The sequence below is a fragment of the Vidua chalybeata genome, chromosome 13 (genome assembly GCF_026979565.1).
Source record: "Vidua chalybeata isolate OUT-0048 chromosome 13, bVidCha1 merged haplotype, whole genome shotgun sequence".
Classification (NCBI taxonomy): Eukaryota; Metazoa; Chordata; class Aves; order Passeriformes; family Viduidae; genus Vidua; species Vidua chalybeata.
The window spans coordinates 20,787,133-20,807,774 of NC_071542.1; the positions used below are offsets into that span (position 1 = coordinate 20,787,133).

The 20,642-nt window shown below is 48.8% G+C and overlaps 1 protein-coding gene across 7 annotated transcripts in view; it reads left to right on the top strand.

The window, feature by feature from the left end:
• Positions 1-18,848, top strand: part of PPIP5K1 (diphosphoinositol pentakisphosphate kinase 1) — a 43,772-nt gene extending 24,924 nt beyond the window's left edge. For 3 of the 7 annotated variants that reach the window (XM_053955204.1, XM_053955206.1, XM_053955205.1), the window contains 7 exons: positions 4,500-4,622; positions 8,401-8,463; positions 9,038-9,079; positions 10,935-11,114; positions 15,794-15,931; positions 16,350-16,463; positions 17,062-18,848. In XM_053955204.1, the coding sequence (XP_053811179.1) occupies positions 4,500-4,622; positions 8,401-8,463; positions 9,038-9,079; positions 10,935-11,114; positions 15,794-15,931; positions 16,350-16,463; positions 17,062-17,747 (1,346 nt within the window). In that variant the 3' untranslated portion in view covers positions 17,748-18,848. The remainder of the gene's footprint in view (positions 1-4,499; positions 4,623-8,400; positions 8,464-9,037; positions 9,080-10,934; positions 11,115-15,793; positions 15,932-16,349; positions 16,464-17,061) is intronic. The other 4 variants (XM_053955207.1, XM_053955211.1, XM_053955209.1 and 1 more) reach the window with 3 other exon arrangements.
• The last annotated feature ends 1,794 nt before the right edge of the window (positions 18,849-20,642 follow it).

A 20,642-nucleotide genomic window follows, 5' to 3' on the forward strand; every position in this document is an offset into this window, starting at 1 on the left:
TCGAGCTGAAGTCCTTGGTCAGCCATTCTTCTTGTGGTAGCCAGTGGAAGAGAATATTTCAGGGCATTTGACATTCTCTGTCCTTGATTGTTCCGTTCCATGTCATCCTAACCTAAACTATGTCTGAACAGTTGAAATTCTTCCTGAAATATTTCTGCTAAAGCAAGATCTATTTTGAAACTGGAAAAGCTGTCTTTGCTGTCATGAAGTTCAGAGATGACTGTGCAATGTGTATCTTGAAGAGAAGAAATGATAATGCCCAAGTCATGCCCACTTTCTTTTTCTTTAAAACCATCTTAGCATTGTAGCATGGCTGCAGACTTGAAACGGTTCTGATTCATCACTCTGTTACATGGACAACCTGCAGCCTTCGACTTCCGAAAGGCCTGCTCATTTCTTTGCCACTTTTGAATGAGCAGCTTCTTTGGAATGTAATTCTTACCAAGGAAAGAGAATTTTCTTCTGAGTGGTTAGAAAGTATCCCTGGAGTCTGCCAGCTATGCATCCAGACAGCTGGAAAAATCAAAATATGAATGGCTGATGTATGTTATTTTCATAAAGGCACAGTAGCCTTGGCCATGGTAATTTTTGAATGTGTTATTTCACATATCTCTGCCTTTCCCACTGCCACTGCGAGATTCAGTGAGCTGTGACAAACTGCTGTGCTTAGGCTTGAAGAAACCTGTGGCTATTTTGTGAGTCCATATGGATGAATATGGGAATTTCTGAAATGGCACACAGTCAAGAAGGTGCATCTACCTGAAGAATTACTGAGTACATCAAATGGTACTGCAAACTGGTTTTACTGTTTGAATGTGTGACTACCAGAAGGCCTGTGCTCTGGAAAGCAGATATTACAGCCCTTGGACTACAGCCTTGTCCAGGTTTTTGAGGAATGTCTGTTTTGGCAATAGAGAAGACCACTGCTTTTCTGCACCTTTGTACAGTACTACTTTTCCTTCACAACAAAATCTGAAATATGATCCTGGCAGGTTTAATTTCAGAATCTTGCTTCATGTGCTTTGCTGGGAAGCTTGTGCTGGTTACTCTTCCACCTGTGAAGCTCTACAGAGACAAAACCTTGAGTAGGAACTGATAGATCTAATCTGTGACGTAAACCTCTAGCCCAGCCGTGGTTCTCCTCTGTAAAGTCTTGCAGGTACAGAAGGATTGAGCAGGAAAGACCTATTGTATCACACCAGTTTGCACAATAGTTGGTGATTAGGGTATCTGTGTTTCTGTGAGTTTTTTTTTCCACCTGAGGCCTGGTATGAAGAACCATGTCCTTTTACCTGTCCAAGTCAAGTTCTTCAAGGAATCTTCCTGATTCCTTTCCTGCTTGTTTTTTTAGAAATCTAATTTCTTGCCCCTTTAAGATTTGAAATGTGTTCTCTCTCTAAGAGATAATACAGAACTCTGGAAGCTTGAACTTTGGCTTTAATACTTGTCTCAGCAGCTGTGGGGGGAGTTCATTCAGGCACTACCTGCTGTTTCTGAGTTTTCTGAAGCTGAGCATACCTCCTGTTGCCTGACCTTGTCAGTCAGTGCCTGGCTGTCATTATCTCTGGAAAATGGAATATCTCTCCTGGTGTAACCTCATATGTGTAGGCATGCAGGAGCAGGGAGCATGAGAGGCCTCCTGCAATAGCTCTGCCCTGCTGTCATACCTTCCAGAATTGTGCCTCTACTGTAATTTAAAAAATGTAATTTCTCCTTTGAAAATAGGTGGCTGCAGCTTGCTTTGTCTGTGCTTTGGAGTGTGACAGGTTTTTCTGGGCAGCATCAAGTGCATTGCTGTGGATTGTTTGCCATAGTGAATGTGCTTCTAGCTTGAAAAGCCTAGAGATGTTTCAGTACCTTTCTTTGCTTACAAGAACCCTTAAAAATGGCATAAAATCACTGCTGGTTGTTTGAGCAGTAGAGGTGGTGCACTGCCAGTGGCATGAAGCCTTATGCTGGGATTCCCAGAGGGAAACCAAGAATGACTATTTCTAAGCATCTGACTTACTGAATGAACATAGGACAATTTAATGCAGAGTAAATATCCAGCATGTACAGTAATTTCTAGCAAGTGTTGCTACATTTAAATCCAAATCGCCATTGTGTTCTTTAGGGGGTGTGTGTGTGTGTGTGTGTGTGTGTGTGGTTACTTTGGGTACAGTGGTCATCTGGAGTTCACTGTAGACAATTGCTGTTGTCCATAAAGTCATCTTTGTAAATTCTCTTCTGGCTTAATGCCTCTGTCTGCAGCAGGAGAGCAGAAACACTGGGATATCCTTAGCTTAATGATTAACAGCACAAGGTTGCTGAAGATATACAGTCCTAAAAAGCCGATGTTTCATTTTTGTCTGCCAGTAAATGAATCTGTTGGGTGGTTTTTGTTGTTGTTTGTTTTTAAACCATGGAAGAGCTATTAGGAGCATCATCCTGTCTGATGTATGACAAAATTTCATTTTCATTCCAACAGATTCCAGTTCATGCTGAGTCAGCACTTTGCATCAATTTAAGGCATTAGGAGGAAATTTTCTAAGGTTTCTGTATCAGTGGCCCTGCAGGCAAGAGTTGTTCTATATCCAAGGGCATGTATGTGCTAGTCTGTGCTGTGGAAAGCCACCAGCAGTGTCACAGTGGGGGAGCAGCTGCAGTTCTGTGCTACAAGGACCCTTTTGGTCACCCCAGGAGCAGATGTCCTCAGCTCAGCCTGAGCTTATACAAGAACATTTTAAGACTCAGGATCTCTGTGTTTTCTCCAAAGAAGCTCTGGCTTAAGGATCTTTGCAGAAACTGGGGTCCCTGAGAGCAATGAGTGGATGTGAAGCAGCAATGTGTCCTCACACCAGGGAAGGCTGACAGCATGCTAGGCTGCATCAGCTGGAGTACAGCTGTCCAGCTGAGGGGTTTGGCTCTTTCCATCTGTTCATTTCTCGTGAGTGCCTGAAGCTCTGATGCCCTGCCCTGGGCTCCCTGAGGTGTGGAGGGTGTATGTGTCAGGATTGTGAGCCCACTGGGGGGCAATGGAAATGGAAATGGGTGGGAAGCCTGGAGCACATGGTGTTGGAGAAACTGAGAGCCATGAGATTGGAACTTGTGGGGACTGGAGACCTTAATGCTCTTTCACCACCTAAATGGGAGGTTGCAGAGGGGACAGAGATGGACTATCCCCAAGGCCCTGTGATGGCTGAGAACCAATGAACACAAGTTGCAGCACATGAAGTTCCAACTACCTAGGAGGAACAAATTTTTCACCCACCATGAATGTGCCAGATGTTAGAGCAGGGGCCCAGAGATGTTGTGAAATTTACTTTCTTGGAGGTATTGACAATTTGATTGGAGAAACCCTAGCAAGCTGATCTGAGTTGGTCCTCTTGGGGTGTTGGGAAAGAAGCCTCATTCTCCTTCCAACGTAAATCATGCTATGATGCTGTATTTTAGAATCAAGAGCTGCTTCCAATGTAGGCAGGTTCTCTTTCACAGCAGTTAACAGTTGCACTGTTCGGTGTTGCAGGTTTTTTACTGTGGCAGACAAGGTGGAACCAGATCAATCTGGTTGTTTCTGGAAGCCCTTTGTATGTAGGAGTAATGTTGGTTTGAGCAGTCAGTACAGAATGCAGCAGCAAGACTGTTTGCAGAGAATTTACAGCCAATCAGTGGCTGTGTCTGGCCCATAATAGAGTTTTGTCTCGACTCACAATTGCTTTTCTTAGTCAGTTGAAAGAATCCTCTTTCAAATGCCTGGTGTTCACCAAATATCACACGAAGTCAAGTCAGTCTTCAGAGCACTGTGCCTTGGAGAAGCAAAGCCAAAGCCCCAGGGATGAGGTTGCCGTCCACCTTGCATGCCATGTTCCTTGACACTGGGTAGGTAAAGTTCCATGCTGTGTGCACGTCTGGTGCTTTGCAAGGCTCATTCATGGGCCGATTGCTACTGTGCTGGAGCAGTGAGACACGACGAGTAAAGTGTCTGTGAAGTATGAGCTTGTGAGAACAAGCCCTCTGGTCACAGTACTTTCTCTGCTTGTTTGACTGGAGATGAATCCACACTGGCTGATCCACAGATCAGACAGTTCTTTCCTCTCCTTAGTGTCCTACACAAAAAGGAGCTTTCCAAAGAGAAAGGGCAGAAGAGCAGAGCAATGAACCTCTGTGACATGAACATCAGTGGTTTGGCATCCTGACTGTTCTGGCATCAGTGTGTAGTTTTGCTGATTGAAAGGGGTGAAGGTGTTTCTCCTAGGTCAGGGCAAGAAAGCCAAATGGAAGTAAACCCCTGGATGGAGTTAGGAACTTTCCTTGCGCTGAGGTTTGGGCTATCTGCTCTGCATTTGGCACTGTGGAATTTAGAATGGAGAACACGGCCTCCCTGTGCTTCCAGGCATCCTATTTTTTTCCTGAAATTGCTTGTGAAGTGGCCAGTTCATTCTTCATCCTTTGACTAACCCTGCTTTTCTGTAGTTGCATGCAGTGGATATGTGTTACTAACACCTTCCCTGCCTTTCCAGGGTCACAGTGCACCGGGCTGTTTAGCACCACTGTGCTGGGAGGCTCCTCCAGTGCCCCCAACCTCCAGGACTACGCACGCAGCCATGGCAAAAAGTTTGCCAGCAGCCTGACATACAAAGACGGTATGTGTGTTCCCTGGCAGCAGGGTGGTACTTTGTGGACACTGGTGTCTCAAGATATGCCTGCGGCACAGACTTGGACTGCTGAAAACAGTGGCAGTTGAATGTGCGTTTTCACCACATCTACAATGATAAATTTTACCGTATCCCAGGAAATCATGATCCTTGCTAGGACAGAAGGGAGCTGACATTGTGAGAGGAGTTTTAGGCTGATGTGTGGTATTGCTGATTTTGGTCTGATGTTTTAATAGTACTTGCTGGTGTGAAGGGGAATGTATTGGTCCAGATATTAAATCGGTTTGTCCTGGAAGGGGAAATCCAGCAGATCACATCATCTTGCTTACCTTGATCATCTTGCTGATGCTAAAATGAAGTTCTTTTTGGGGCAGTAATCCTTGCCCCATGGAAGGTGCAGCCATCCCAAAGACTGATATACTTGGGCATGGATAAGATGGGCACTAGAGCGAGGCTGAGCAGGCGGCAGAGTCCGAGGTAGCTCTCAGGAGGCAAGGGCAATATGCCTGAAAGGCTTGAGGTAAGTGAGTTGCTTGGATGAAGTACTGCAGACGGACTGAAAGGTCTGGTTTCTCTGCAGCTGTGCAAAAACTGCCAGGAAGGTCAGCAAGACAATCTGGTGAAGGCATTGGGGCCAAGGTTACAAACGCTCTATGCCCATGGGTGCTGCTGCACTCTGACCTGCCAGCAACACTTGGTGCAATGTGCAGGGAGCAGCAGAGGGTTGTTTTTTGCAAGGAAGTTGGGGCACAGGGACAGACTGAGTTGTCCTGGAACAGCTGGAGGGTGTAATGCACAAGTGCAAGTGTCCAATGTGGTCCTGACAGGAAAGACACTCACTCAAACTCTTCAGTACTGATTCACATACCATTTGTTGGAGCACTGATTTGAGGAGCTCCATGGGCAGGGTCTGCACAGCATACTCTGACGAGGTTGGAAATCCACCTAAGGTTTCCCAGCATTTGAATGGATGGATGTAAGGTTGTCTGTCTTGGATGTCTTTATCTTTTTGGTATTCTAATCAATGCAGAATCTGAGTGCCTTTCTTATTGGGATTGTAAGGAACATTAACATTGCTGGATTTCAAGGTGGGAAGAGGATTAAGGGAGTAGTTTGGGAAAGACAGGAGATTGGTTCATTTGTTTTTTTGTCCAGTTTTGAGGCAAGGAAAATGGCCTAGCGAATCAGGATGGAAAGATGTCCAATTCTCAGCCCTGTTGGAACTCTGTAGGTACCACTGTGTACACTAGCTGCCTGTGCTGTTTTTCTTGTGTAAGAGAAAACCGAGCTGGTTCTCACCTCCTCAGGGCACTCCCAGCCACACAGTGGGCTGTGAATGACGGTGGCAGGGAGGGTGAGATGGGAGTGTTCTCAACCCCAGTGTACCAGTCTGAGCTGCTCCAGGCGGCAAGCGCTGGCTACTCACAGGTTGCAGAATAAGCTGATGGTGTTTGGCACAAGAGCAGGGCGTGAGTCACAGCAGAGCCTCTGAAAAGGCCAGCAAAGGCCCTGGCGGCTGTTCTTTCCTGACTCTGCAAGGAGTGGGAGCCCAAGGCAACACTGATTCTCAGAGAAAAGCATCAGACACCGCTCTGTGCCCAGCTGGGCACAGAACAGACCTGCTGGAACTCTTTAGTCCTGGTGCTGGGCTGCCTGCCTCTGTAGGCTGTGTAGCAGAATATGCCTGCAGCAGGCTACAGGCATTTGAGGCCATGGACTCCTGCTAAGCCTAAATTCAGTAACAAGGTCTCTGTGTGCTGAGATGCAGTTGTACCCTCAAGTACCTAAAATGCAGACTTAGTTGACTAGCATGTGTCTAACACAGCTCAGAATTATAAATCATGATGTCATCCTTCTGTTTTCATGTTCCTTTGCATGCCCTGTGACCCTGTGCTGTCACTGCCTTGCTGCAATAAGGTACATTTGGAGGGACAGTGTTGGGGGCTTGGGAAAACAAGGAGGAAGCAGAAGGACATTTACCATCTGGGGAAAGTAGTTTAGAATGTGAAATGATCCCTTGATCTGGATGTTTCTGCTTAAGTGAGCACTACTGCAATGCTGAACAATGGAATTGAATCCAAATATCACTACACGTGGTTGCAATCAGTGGCACTGCAGCTACAGCAGACTCTTGGAGAACATTTGTTTTAAGACCTGTTCCACCTGTTCTTTAGACCAATGATGTTGAAAAGCAGCACACTGTTGCATGAACTCTTGGGTAGTTTTTCACGGCTGTAATGCTTCAGGGTGCAGTGTGTGGCATATAGCACTTCAGCAATGTTAACTTGCCTTGTTCCAGGGAAGTTTCAAGGGCCCTTATTTCTGAAGTCTTTTTTGCTTGGAGCTGGAGGAGAGCTAAGGAGCACTTCAACAGAAAGTTTTCTGAACCTCAAGCTGAGGGAAGGTCCATGGATGGTTGTGATTTCAAGTTGGCTTGCCTGAAGCCAGGGATCCAGTAAATTGAGTCAGTGTCATTTCAGGGCAAGGGGAGGTGTGGGTCGGCTGGAGATGGTCACCAGCTGACTGCAGCTCGACGGCTTAGACACTTCAAGGGATTGCATGTGTAGGGAAGATTGTCATGCTGTTTGTTGAGTTTAAAGAAAGAAAAACAATTTTTAGGGCTGGTACACTAGAGGAGGAAGTTCCAGTGAGAGTTGGTTTAGATACATTATTTGGCCAAGCCTCTCCATGTAGCTATAGAAGCACATTGGGAGTATGGAGCATGCATTGGTGCACTGATCAGGGGGATAGGCATGCACACCCTGTGGGCTAGGGAGAATGGATGCATGCAACAGGAAAGAGAAATAAAAGGGTTTTCTACTATTTCTTGAAAGATCCCAAATAGCAGCAAAAGGCATGATTGGCTGGAGTCTCACATCAAATCCCAAATATAGATGATCTCATCCAGGCCATTGTTTTTCATGATAACTGGGGAATTTCCAGTGTGGAAAAAAAGCAACGTTTCCAGCCTTTTTTTTTTTTTTTCTTTTGTGTGTGTGAGTACGTGTGCATGTGGAGCCTAATCCATGTCCTTTAAAGCCTATCTGTTTGCACTCCATTAGATGCACAGTGTCTGTCCTTGCACGGCCTTTCTGATATGTGATTTGTATGGGAGAACTTGGCCTGGCCTGGGCATGGCCAGGAGAAGCCTGAGGACGACTCTGACAGGTGTATCCCAAAGCTTCCCCTGTCCTGAAATGTTTTGAGCAGAGAACTGTAGAGGCTTGTCTTCATGGGTCTTTTCCTTCTTCCCTACTATGATGATTTACCTTTAAATTCATAAATAGCTCTGTATAGCTTGCATTAAGAGGTTGTTTTGAGCTGTACCTCTGCTGGAACTCTTTAATCCCTCTGCAGAACAGTGTTTGTTTTCCTTGGGCAGAAGTGAATCCTGAGAACAGTCCTCCTCTGGTGCTGCTACTTGCTGGGACATGTGCTCTGGTGGCTGTGAGCATGGCCTGGCTGCATTCTGCACTGGACTGAGCCTGGTGTGGTGGGAAGGTGTGAGTTGCTGACTGAGAGTGATTGAGAGTGTGGCTGAGTGTGCAGTGTCGGGGAGACCCTGGCAGGGTGCTGCAAGGGCTGGGGAGGTGCAGAATGGTTCAGTCAGACCCACAGGCAGAGTGTCAGGTGCCACAGCAGTGCCAGTGGGAGCAGCTCTTGCGGGGGTCAGAAAGGTGAACCTGAAGGCGTAATCAAGTGTATGAAGGTCGGGAATCCTTTGAAGCAGGCTGTTAACTGAGATGATCTGTTTTTATTTCCTCAGAGCTCTTGTCTATGCCAGCCGTAAAACGATTTTCTGTGTCGTTTGCAAAGCATCCGACTAATGGTATGTTTGCTTTCTGGATTTGATGTTCCCTCACACTTCTAACCCCATGCTCACATTCAGTTTTCTCTGCACATGTTCTCCTCTCAGCCTTCTTGTGGTTTTTTTGTGTTTGTGTATCTGGTGTCCAAACATGCTTCACCTTCCTCCATTGTCTCCTTGTGACTAATGTGCTCAGTCATACTCTGTTACTGCTCAGTGCTGCCTCTGCTCTCCCCTGAGGTGTTTTTGTCCCAGGTGAAGAGGCAGAAGCCATGGTTCTGTGAGTCTGCTGCTAAAGCAGCCTTTAACTCTGCGGTGACATTAAGGCCTCTTGCCATGCTCCTTGTCGGGAGGGTGGCGATCAGGGGGAGAATACCACTGGATTGGGGGCTGATGCCCATTCCATATCATGAAGCATCAGCAGCTTAGGTCCTCAGTTTCTACACTGCAGATTTGCAGAATGAAAACAAGAATAACACTAGGACAGCTGTGTGTCACCTGGAAGGGCCTAGTGTATGGTGGGAAAGAAGGAAGTGCACCTGGTGTAGGAGTACTGGTAGCCTTATGGCCTCCTGTTGTGAAACCTCTCTGTTAGGCTGGTCCTGTGGTTCCTCCAAGCATGGTGATGTTGGCACAGGTAGGCTCACCTTTTCTGCAGATGTTACCCTGTGAATTGTGTCTCTCCAGAGCTCTTACTCGTCTGCTGTCGGTGGATGGTGCTGGCTTGGGGGGAGGGGATGGGCATCGTGCTACCTGGGGTGGCATCACCTGCTTCATCCCATCCTGCCTGTATCTCTGGAAGGGCTTGGTGACAGATGTCTCACAGAGCTTCTGCTAGTTCACTGTCTCTGCTCCATGTTGCTACTTGCCTGACAACCAAAGTGTGAGTCTGTGAGGTTATAGGCCACCTGCTCTGTTGTAGCAGGTGCCTTGAACAAGTGTTTACTCTCCAGCTCTTGCACAGATATTTTTAAAAAGGTTTCAAAGCACCCCTCCTCTTGCATGGCTCCTGCTGCTGAGACAAGTTGGAACCAAAGGAGATCACTGAACGCTACCAAATATTTCTGCCTGACGTGATCAAGGCAGAAATATCAAGAATATGAAGACATCCTGCTTGGTGTAATCTGGAAGATGAATGAAATTCAGAAGACCATTCTGAAAATGAAAGTTTTGGGAAGGATGAAATGGGAAAGGACAGGTCACTGTGGCTTTACTGTTTCAAATAACTAGAGGGAGACTATTCTCTGTGTTTGCTTGGTTTGGGTTTTCCCAGTATTGCCAACTGCTTGGTTTGTCTGTGTGTCTAGACAGCATTGGAGCTCACGTGGTGTATGTCAGCAGGGTGTGTTGTTCTATCTTTCCTGCAAAGGTTGTACCAAGTTCCAGCCTTTGTAAGACATGCTATAAAGCAATTGCCCCTGCTCCAAATATGATAGGGTGAAACCGGGCATCATGTTTCTCCCAAAACCCCAGTTAGTATTTCTGATGGCAAAGTGCTTCTTAATCAAGAAAACAAAGACAGGGGTCCAGCAAGTGAGAGCTCACAGTCAGGGATATTTGGTCTAGGATTGGCACTGCTTTGAGCAAGACGGATGTTTACCCCATGAACCACTTAAAAAACTGAATGTGAAAAGTGTTCCCAGCTCTTGAGTCTGGATTTTGTTTCTGGAGAGCTGCTTCTGTGTGGTGAAATGGAATGGGTGAACTAGGGTAGTGGTCAAGCACAGCATCAGGCCAGATGGTTTATGCCCTGGTCGCACAAGTCTTGGGTGAGTGACGCGAGTCCTGAGGCTGTGTATAGGGAGAAGACATGCCTGCATGCTGGTATCTTGTCTGCCATGCAAGGATATCACAAAAGATTGCACAGGGCTGTTATCAAAGACAGGGAAAGTCAGTGCTTCTGGGCTCTCTCTGTTCTTCCGCACTCTCAGCACTTGGCTCTCAGTCAGACCCTGCTGTCCCCCAAAGTCCCCTGCACAACCTCTGCTCATTTGATGCTGGGCCATTTGCTCTTTTCCCGTGCTGATGTGCCTGGCTGCGCTTGGATGCAGAACTCAAACACTGCTGGCAGTCTTGGCACTGTTGGATTTCTCATCTGAGCTGCGGAAGGGCGTCTGGCCCTGAACCTGATCTTTTTATCTAGCCAAACCTGAACTGCACTGGACTTGGAATGTGTCCTGGAATTTATTCACTTGTCAAACTTTCCCTTACAAAGGTCAGCCCTCGCTGCTCAGGAAATGCCCTGTGCTGCAGCTGGGTGAAGCCTGGTCTGGGTGGGAGTCTGGTCTGCCCTGATGTCACTGGGGGGACATAACTCTTAAGGGCATTCCTGACCTGCTTGGTGTGGGAGGGATTTGGCTTAATGTGTGGTGTGGGTGCTTCTCACCCAGCAGCCCTGGTGCTGGCAGCTCCATCCCCACATCTCCGCAGTTTCTCTGTCCCCAGCTGTACCTGCCCCTCTCCTCTCACTCTCTATGGCCCCTTTCCTCCAGATGTGTTGGAGCACCAGCACGTTGCCCAGTTGCTACGCCGTTTTTCCTCTGACTGTGCCACGAGCCGGACCATCTCCTTGGATGCCACCCTAGCCCATCACCTGCAGCAGTGCTCCTACCACCTGCGCCTCTTCAGGAGCTGGCTGATCTCAGGGCAGGATGACTTGGAGTGTCTTTACGGTACTGCACGCTGCAGCTGCCTCTGTCCCATGCTCTTGTAGCTGAGCAGGGACCACTGTCTGCTTGAGAGTGCAAAGTATGCTTTGCTTCTGAAAAAGGAAAGTGTTTCCCTCACCAAATCTCGAAGGTCTCTGGGCTGCTGCAGCAGCAAGCTGTGTGGGCTGTTGTACCAGCAGTTTTGGAGCCTTAGGCAGGAGCCTTTCCACATGGAGCCTCCGCTCCCCAACTGGCTGTAACTGCTCTTTCCATCTTTGGCAATTGTTTGTTGCTTCCTTCCTTTAGCCAGGGTAAGCCCTTAAGCTCCCCTCAGGGTAGGCGCTGAGCTGCTATCGATGGGATGCCCTGCTGGCAGGATGCTCTGTGCAGGTCTTGGTGAGCTGCCAGAGTGTCCCCTTAGTAATGGAGGAACCAAAGTCAGTAGTGAGAGTATAGGAAGAGGTTAAGGAGGTGCTGCAGCTGGTCACAAGCTGAATGAACTTGCTGTGGAAATTTTGGGGAACTGAGTGCTTGTGGATGTGTTGTATCTAGAGAGACTGAGTTAAGACAGGGCAGAGCTGAGCTTCTATGTGGCTGCACTGCATGGCATCTTTCCTGCCTGATAGGGCCTCTCAGTGTGTCCTGTCTCTGGTGGGAAGAGGTAGGCAACTTCAGCATTGAATCCAGATGTTACAAATCAAAGCTTGCTGCTGTTTCTCGGGTGTTTTTTCAGCCTCTGTCACAGACGGGAGGTTCTGGTGCATGGAGGCCTTGGTGCTTCTCATACAGGCAGAAAGATTGCTGCTCCTTGAATGAGGCAGCGAGCTGGGGCTGGCTGCTGAGGTTTACCTGCACCATAGGAGCTGCTCGGAGCATGTGGCTTGCTGAGCTGTGTGGTGTGATGCATGGATCCCCTTTTCCATTCAGACCCACAGGTGGAAGGGGCACAGACAGCGCAGCCTTCCATGTAGTGAAGCAGCAGGACCGAGCATTTTCAGAGCCTGGAAGATGAGAATTTTTCTTACACATCTGTTTTTCCTTGATATGGCCCTTTCTGTCAAGCAGACAATTTGGAGACAGTTGCTTTTCACATGTAATTAGGACAATTCCTTGATCTCCTGGCAACAAATGCTAAAAAGGAGCAGAAATGCTTCAAGGGAAGAGATGCTGGATCACAGCAGACTGCTCCAGAGCCAGGGCTGAGCAAGTCTTGGCCATGTTTGTGAGCTTGGGTGGGGAGAGAAAATGAGCTCAGTGCTTTGGACACAGCAGGCTGCTGGGAGGCACATCCTGCCTCAACACAGCCAGACACAGGTGTTAGGTGCTCCTCACCTATCTCCTTACCAGTGCAGCAGTCCTCCCAGCTGGAAATCAAATCTCCACCACCAAGCTCATGCTGTTTTCCCAGTCCAACAGCAAGCCCACAGTTCATTGATGTGTTTGGGATTCCTGCTGAGGCTCTTCTCAGCAGACATGGTTGGCAGCCCAGGTTTCTTCCTTGTGAAAACTGCATTCTTCTGTCCTCTCTTGGCTTTCCACTGTACTTCTATCCATACAAAGGAAACATGAATTAGAAGATAGAATCAGTGAGTCAGAAGTATGCAGTTGGCATCCATAGTTGGAAAGATCAACAGTGGAGCCCTGAAGGAATGTTTAGGAACCTGTGGTCATAGCTGGGAAAAAGAAATGTGTGAAGTAAATTCATATTGGTAATGAATCACACTGGTACTGAAGCCAAAGGTCAGCTGTGGACACAGAGCGGCCCTGTGATGATGAGCAGGAAAGTAGTGGTGAAGTCCGGTGTAAATGAATTTAAATTACAAAAGGAAACAGCCCCAAACGCTTATATATAAAAATAGTGGGCTCTGATCTGACCATCATCACTTGAGACAATGTGGAAAAGGTAGAAATTTGCAAAATTAGAAATCTGGGAAGGATGTTTGTAATAGTGGTCTGAGTGGCCTGAGGGAAAGGGTGGGGATCCAGTTTTGTGTAGATCCAGGAGCAAGAAGATTTCTAATGGAGAGAGCTGAGACACTTTGGACAGAAGTGGGTTTTTTCCCAGCTCCTGACCATGGTACCTGGGGATGTTGGGAGCTTAACTGAGTTCAAGGGGAGACGAGAATATGGAAGAGACAGGCGATGTCCGTAGCAATTCCGAGCTGTGGGTCACTGATGTTTGGGGCACATGACTAGACAGTCACATGTGCTGTCTAGACTCATAACCCTTCATATACAATATACATGTGGCATGTTGGAATTCGTCCAGGAAAATGGGGGTGGATTGCTGATGCATGTCAGAGAGGAGCCTGGTGAGTGCTTTTGTTTTTGCTGCGACTGGACAAGTGCTTCTTCACTCTAGAAGAGCTGGCATGCAGAACATTGGCACACAGAACTTCCTCTGTGGGCTGCTGTTGGATGTTGGTACAAAATGGATGGAATTCTGTCCAGTTTCTCGTGCCATTGCCTGCATCACTCCTGCCCTTTAGGCCCCAGGAAAGAGTTTAGGGGAACATCAGCAGTAGCTGCACAGTCAGCACAGGGTAACTGTCAGTCAAGGATGGTTCCTGTGGCTTGCTGTCACTTTTTATTTTTCTTGCCCCTTCCCAAAGGTGTTGGTTCTTTGCTAGCTGTGTGTGGTGCAGCAGTGGTTGGAGCCTTCACTGGAGACACGTAGGGATTGTGATCCATAGTGGTGGCTGCTGCCTTAGCTGTGTTGAGGTGGCATGAGCCACTTTTGGCCTCTTCCCCAGCAGCTCAGCAGGTCTAGGGAAGTGTGCAGGGAAGTGGGGTCCCATACACAAATGAGAAAGAGTCCTTGAACACAGTACTCCTCCAGCTTGAAAGAGGAGGAAACTTTGGCCATTTTATTCTGCCTGCTCAAGAGTGGTGCAGTGCCACAGCGCTGTGCAGAGCTGCATGAGCAGACACCTGGCACTTTGGGGATACAGGTATATGATTTCACACCAGCTGTGTGTCAGTGTCTAATGTTTCTTTTAATGCTGGACCTTTGGTTTCCTCATCTTACTAGAGGGGAGCCCAAGCACTCAGATCCCCATTGGTGCCCCCAGTGTATCTTGTAACATTGCTTTGCCATATCTTATATTTAAACTTCCTTTTTTCTTTAGAGACCACAATACCTGAGCCAACTTTGGCCCCTCTGAAACCAGATTCTGTTGTGAAATGACATTAGCCTCAAACTGGGCTGCTCCACAACTGACTTCCGTGACCATTTTAAGTTTTGCCCTCACCTTTTTCGTTTAGCTCTGTCTCCCAGGAGGCCTCTGAGAAAATAAAGAAGGTACATTCTTCCTTGCTCAACACTTCCACTCTCAGGACTTCTCAGCAACAGACACAAAAATGTGGTCTTTTTCCTGTATCTTATGGTGCTTCATCCTAGCTGAGGATTTGTTATCCTTTCTGTCTTGAATTATGTTTGTAGGCCCTTTGTGTCATAGGTAACCTCGTGAACGCTCTGGAGGATTCCTTATCTCCGCCAACTGTTATTTATTGCAGTGAACACCTTCATGGCTCATGCTCCTTGCCTCTTGCAGAGGGTTAGGTGAGGGTATTGGAGCAGAGCCTGTCCTGGAGGTAACTGGAACACCTGTCTGCAGTACACAAACAGGTGCTCCAGGGCTTCTCCTGAGCTGCTGCTAAGCTGTAGTTGTCAGTTTTATCCTGTTGGTGTGCTGGGCAGACATCCTGCCATGGATTGCATCAAGAACTCTCTTACTTTTTGCATTTCAAAGTATTTTTCTTTCTCTGTAGAAACAAACACAGTTTCTTTCCAGAGTCTTTTTGAGGTCCTTGGAGGAGACTGGGGGGGGGGGGGGGGGGTCACAGAATGGGAACCCTGAGGAGTTGAGAGGCCATTAAACTTGAGAGGTGCAGAGCAGGGGGCAGCCTCATTCCATATACCCAGGGACTCATCTGTTTCTTCCTTGCTCCTCTGACAGTTCAGGTTGGCTTGGTTCCACAAGGCATTTACAGGAAGCTGGGATGAAGAGGAAGATGCTTTGCTATGATACTTTGCTGGTTTGGGTAGCAAAGGATTTATTCTGAATAGTTGTGATGCAGCTTAGCTCAGAGAAAGTGTCTGAGATGCCTATTTCTGCTCATTCTGGGTTTGCTGGCAGTGAAGTCTAGTTAAGGGGACAAATAATTCACGTCATTACCCAGCCCCTCCTTTGGACACAGCATGTCAGGGGTGCACAGGGGGCTGATGTGACAGGGAGGTTCTGTGGCTTCCTGCAGCTGCTGCAGTGTGTGCTCCCTGCTGTGGGGAGAGGGGGCTGTGCCAGGCAGGGGGTCACCAGCAGTGGGACCTCTTTGATGGAAATTCTGTTGGCACCACTTTGATTCTGTTGGGCTTCTGTAAGAGGGGGCACTGTGCCAAGCTCTGTGCCAAGTTCTCCGTCATGGCCGTGTATTTTAAGTGTCCCAGGCTCAGCAGCAAAAATGGCAGCTGCCAGATACTTTTCCTCCTCTCCCCTCCATGCGTACTCAGGTGCTTGCTTTCGGATCTGTTACTGCATGGGATTGCTTCGTGGTGATTCTCTTGGGCTAGAAGAGATGACCTGAGGCCTGAGTGTGCCTGTTGTTTGATTCCCAGAGTGCCCAGCTCCTTCAGCCATGTGTGCTCCTGCATGGATTTTCCCTGCTGTTTCCTCTATTCATTTTCTGCTTGGGTCTCTTTCCAGGTTTTGAAGGCTGTTCCATGGTTCCCACCATCTATCCCCTGGAGACCCTGCACAACTCCCTCTCCTTGCGGCAGGTCAACGAGTTCCTGACAGCCGTGTGCAGGAGCTGCAGTGAATCGCATGTCCAGTCCACCGCAGGTACTGGTCAGGTGGGCTTGTCTCTGGCAAGGCAAGGAGCACTCCTGCTCTTTTACATTCCTGGGACAAATCAGCTCTCTTACATTCCTGGGACAGGACTGGAGATAAGTGCAGTCCTTAGAGCCTGTCCCAGCCCAGGAATGAGCCATGGGACCCAGCTCAAAGGCATCCTAGGCCACTTACGTGACAAATAATCAGTAATGTCTGTCTGTAGCTGATGAGTACAGTGATGAGGATACCGACTCCAGCTTTGGAAATCTTAGCCTCAGATTCCCAGGAGCTGATGGTCAGGCATGGCTCTGAATTGGCACTGGTCTTTAGCTCGTCCCAGAGCACCTGCTCATGACTGCTGGGCTGTGAGCCGTTCCTTTATGTCTGTCGGAATATTGCTGATCTGTGTATTTTTTTTTTCTTGAAGCTTTGTTTGATTCAATGATTGGGAGCCAGATACCAGGAGACCCCTTTATGTCCCAGCGAATCCTGTCGTCGTCGTCCTTGCCGCTGCGCCCGCGTTCGGATAAGCCCCCTTGGTGTGAGTGTGCTCTGCTCTCGGTCAGGGCAAATGTAATGGGGAGGGAGGGAAGTTTGTGAAGTCAGCAAGGTCAAGAAAACAGTCTGGCTGAAAACAGTTGTTTAATTCTCCTCCTTTAATGGACTAGATACAATCTAGATATTGCTCTAATTTTGCTTATTGTGCAATATAAGGCAAGAATAAGCATTAGTAGAGAATCAATATTTCTTTCTCTAGTGTTGACTCTCTCTCAACACTCAGGGATTGTGTGTGTCAGAAACTGAAGCTGGGATTGTTCCATAATAGTAAGGGAATTAAATAAATTGGTTTTAATTTTGAAGCGAAACATCACACTTCACATTTTGTGCTGTGACAACAGAATCCACTCTTGGCTGTATGCCAACATAGCACTGGATTACAAGGTAGAATTGTACTCTGTGTGCTTGGGTTTTCATCAGCTGAACTGCTGGAAATGCCCAAGATCAGCTGCAAGCCCCTGACAGCTTGGTCACACAGCATATAGACAGCCATCACCTCTTGGTTGTAGAACTGTGGGACTGTGACAGTTCGGGTGGGAAATACCAGCTACATGTTTTAAGGTTTTTCTTCCTCTTTGCAGATAGCAGTGGCCCCTCCAGTACCGTCTCCAGTGCAGGCCCGTCCTCCCCAACTTCTGTGGATAACTGTGCTCGTTTCAGCTTCACTGAGAAACTTTCCATCAGCCCCCCAAGAAGCGAGGAGCAGCTGACTAGCCAGTCCCCTGAGCAGGAAGAGTGTCAAGCTCCAGGCAGAGGGTTTGACGTGCAGGGTGGCGTGTCTGGGCTGTCAGTAGCAGAGCCAAGTGCCCCAGAGACCCTGATCTGGAATAAGGGCCCAGAGCCAGGCAGAATTCTGGAGCTGTGCAAGAAGGAGCTGGCAGGGGAGGATGCTAACTCAGAAGAGAAGAGCATGGGGGAGCAGGATGAAGAAAAATCATCTGAGGAAATGTTAGAGCCAAGTAACATAGGAAACCCAAAGTGTGGTGAGGGGTTTGACCTGAGGCTGGTTGGGGAGACAGTGAAGCCAGATGAGGGGTCTGTCAGGGGAATGACTGGCCTGGATCAGTCTGGGCTGTCCAAGGAGATCCTGGTGCCCTGTGAAGAGGAAGAAGTGTTGGACCCAGAGCATACGGGCAAGGAGCTGCTGGGGGACAGTGCTCTGTCAGACCAGCTTTTCTCTGGTCACCTGTGCCAGGTGCAGCCACTGCCTCCTGAGGAGAATGTGGAGGAACTGCAGCTGCTGTGTCAGAAGGATCAGCAAATTTAGTGGCTTACTGGACAGTACACTGCAAGCAGTTCTAAGCCTGAAAGCAGCCCAACTTCCTGCTTGGCACCTCACGCAGCTGGCGGTCCATAGCAGAGAAGAAGCCACGTCCCAGGGCCACAGGACTCTGTGGTGTGGACGAGACTGCTTTGCTCCTCCACAAGCCAGCTCTTTGCCATTCAGCAAGAATGTTTGCCTCGTTAAATGATCAACAATGCAGTCTTGGTACTGGCATGGCACCTCCATGGAGCAGGGACATGGTGCTGCACTGGCGTCCCAAGGGCTTTGTGCTCACTGGGACAGCAGCATTAGAGGACTGGTACAGCCAAGGCGTTTAGGGTGGTAAGTCCAAAAGGGACAGATCCTCCCTTGTGACCTTTTGGCCCGCAGCCTTCAGAGAAAGGCATTCTGGGCCCAAATTAATCAGATCCATCACAACCACCAACCTCTTCTCTATTTCTTCCTTCTTCCTCTCTCAATTCTCCCTGCTGGCCACCAAAATCAGGTCCAGAGAGTCCATGGTAGGAAAACTAGCAGAAGCAGAAAGCATTCTGAATGAGTGTGGAAAAGAAGGGTAGTGAGGGCATCAGGTTTGACTGCCACTCGCAAGGAAACATCCCTTTGGCATGGCCTTGGGTGTTTCCCTGCTGGGCTGGGGCAGGCAGGAGCCTGGGGATCCAGCCTGAGAGAGGTGTGCAGGAAAGACACACACAGTTTTTTTTTTTTTCTCGTCCCCAAGGATCAGGCAGGGTACAGCTCTGGGATCTTGGTGAAAGGGATTAAAAGAAACTGCTGTCTTGACAATTCAGGACTATTACAAACCAATAAGGATAAATCTTCATTATATAAAATGAAAAATATTTAACAGATATTTATGTAAATGCCTTGTGAGCACAAGCCTGAGGGCAAGATTGATACGGGTGTCCCTGCCGCATCCAGAGTGCCGGCCAGGGCTGTGCTTCCTTCTCCTCCTGTATTTATGGACAAGTCTGCGTGTCTGTCTATAGCTAGGATCTATGTTTTTGTGAAGCTGTGCCCAAAGATCTCTATGCTGTGTTGTGACAATGTGTGTTCACAGTAAATCTATGCTGTGGGTCCACTGTCTCTCTGTCTCTGAAGCTGACTTTGCAGCAGTGTCTATGTGCCAAAGCTTGCAGGTGCTTGGAACAGTAAGCCCTGCTCACGCTCTGTTGTTCTGGAAGAGCAGCTGTAGCTGGAGTCAGGCCTGCAGAGTAAAAGCACAGGCTCCAGGCCAGGGAAAAAACCTCCTTTTTTCTACATGGGAGAACTGGTCATACTGGGGAAGAGCTCCTGGTTTCCCAGGTCTCAGGGGCATTTGTGGTAGAATGAAGACCCTGGAATGGTGTGCTCAGCTCCTTTCACTTGGTCCACACCTTCCGTCACTTCAAGCACATCTTGGGTGTCGTGTCCTTTTCCTCATGCCCAGTAATCCCAAGCTGCCACTTTGGGCATGTAAGAAAGGTCATGTTTACTTGCACTGAGAATGGAGCAGTCATGCAGCTGCCCAGGGTGCAGCACTGCATGGGGGTACCCCAGCCCCACTCCCAGCTTGCTGTGCCTGCCCTGCACTCTCTCTCCCTGCATTACAGATCTGCACAAAGAGAGGCCTTGGCCATGGGGTTGCAGCCAACCCTCGCCCCTGCGCTGGCTGAGGAACCACAGGTGACTGAGCATCATGCATGAGATTTCTCCTCGGGCACTGACAGTGGCCTGTGGCACCTGCTGCCACCAGCACTGCTCTGGCAGCCACGTCCCTGCTGAGCACCAACCACATCTCCTGCCAGGACCTGTGTGTTTCTGTGCGGGGACAGGGTTGTTGCCACAATGGACCCAACAGCACCTGCTGCAGGGGTCATTGCTGAGAGGGGCATGGAGCAGGGCCTCTGGGGTGGGCGTGTGGCTCTCAGGTGCTGACCCTACAGAGCCTGATGCTTGTCACTGCACACCTTTGGGAGACGCACTGCAGTCACAGGACCTTGGTTAGCTGGAGTATGACCAGAGACAGTGCTCATTTACCTGAAAAGTAGCTGTGTGTGGAAATAGTTCCTGGTTTATGGTAACAGTTCATGGTTCCTCCCATCAGCACCAGGTTTGGCAGCTGCCCTGCCAAAACCATTGGGGCCTGCAAAAGCTGTGGTGTGTTCTGGGGCAATGATGGTCTCTCCCCTGAGGACTGTAGCACAGAACCTGCTTTCTTTTTTCCTGGCATCCACCTGTGTCATTGTTTCCTTCTGAGGACAGGCAGGCAGGAACAAAACTAACTGGGCATCAGCCTCTCTGCTGTGCTCCAGCACAGGCAGAGCAGCAGCTGTCCCAGTTTTCTAATAAGTAGCTGAAAGAGCTGCAAGAAAGTGAGTTCCCTTGTTGGAGGTCAGGTTGAAGTTCTGCAGAGGTGCAAAAGCCCAACTGCTGCAGTGGGGTCAGGCAGCATGGAATCCCTGGCATGCCTGCGCCCAGATCCCAAGCCAGCAGGTGTGCTGCCTGCCACAGAGCCAGAGACCCTTCCAGCTCAGAGTGCCAGCAGTGCTGGGCAGAGTTACCATTCCCAAGAAGTGCAGGGACAGGCAGAGGGCTGCAATAGAATGCATGATTCTGAAACTGTGAGGAGTGATGGTGTTGCATGGCAGACAGGCCACACCACGCCCCTCACTGGATTATCAGGAGCTGCTTTCCCCCTGCAGCCCTTAGCCAGATGCTCCCCAGGAGGGACCCACTCATGACCCTGCTAAGGCCAGGGGCAGGGGGCTGTCCCAGGCAGGCTCTGTGGCCTTATGTGCATGTCCCTTTCTGAGTCACGGGAAAGTTTAGCAGCTGCTGGTGAAGGTGGGGTGTTGGTGGAAAAGCTGGGGGTCACCTAAGCTGGGAGGCATATGGGAG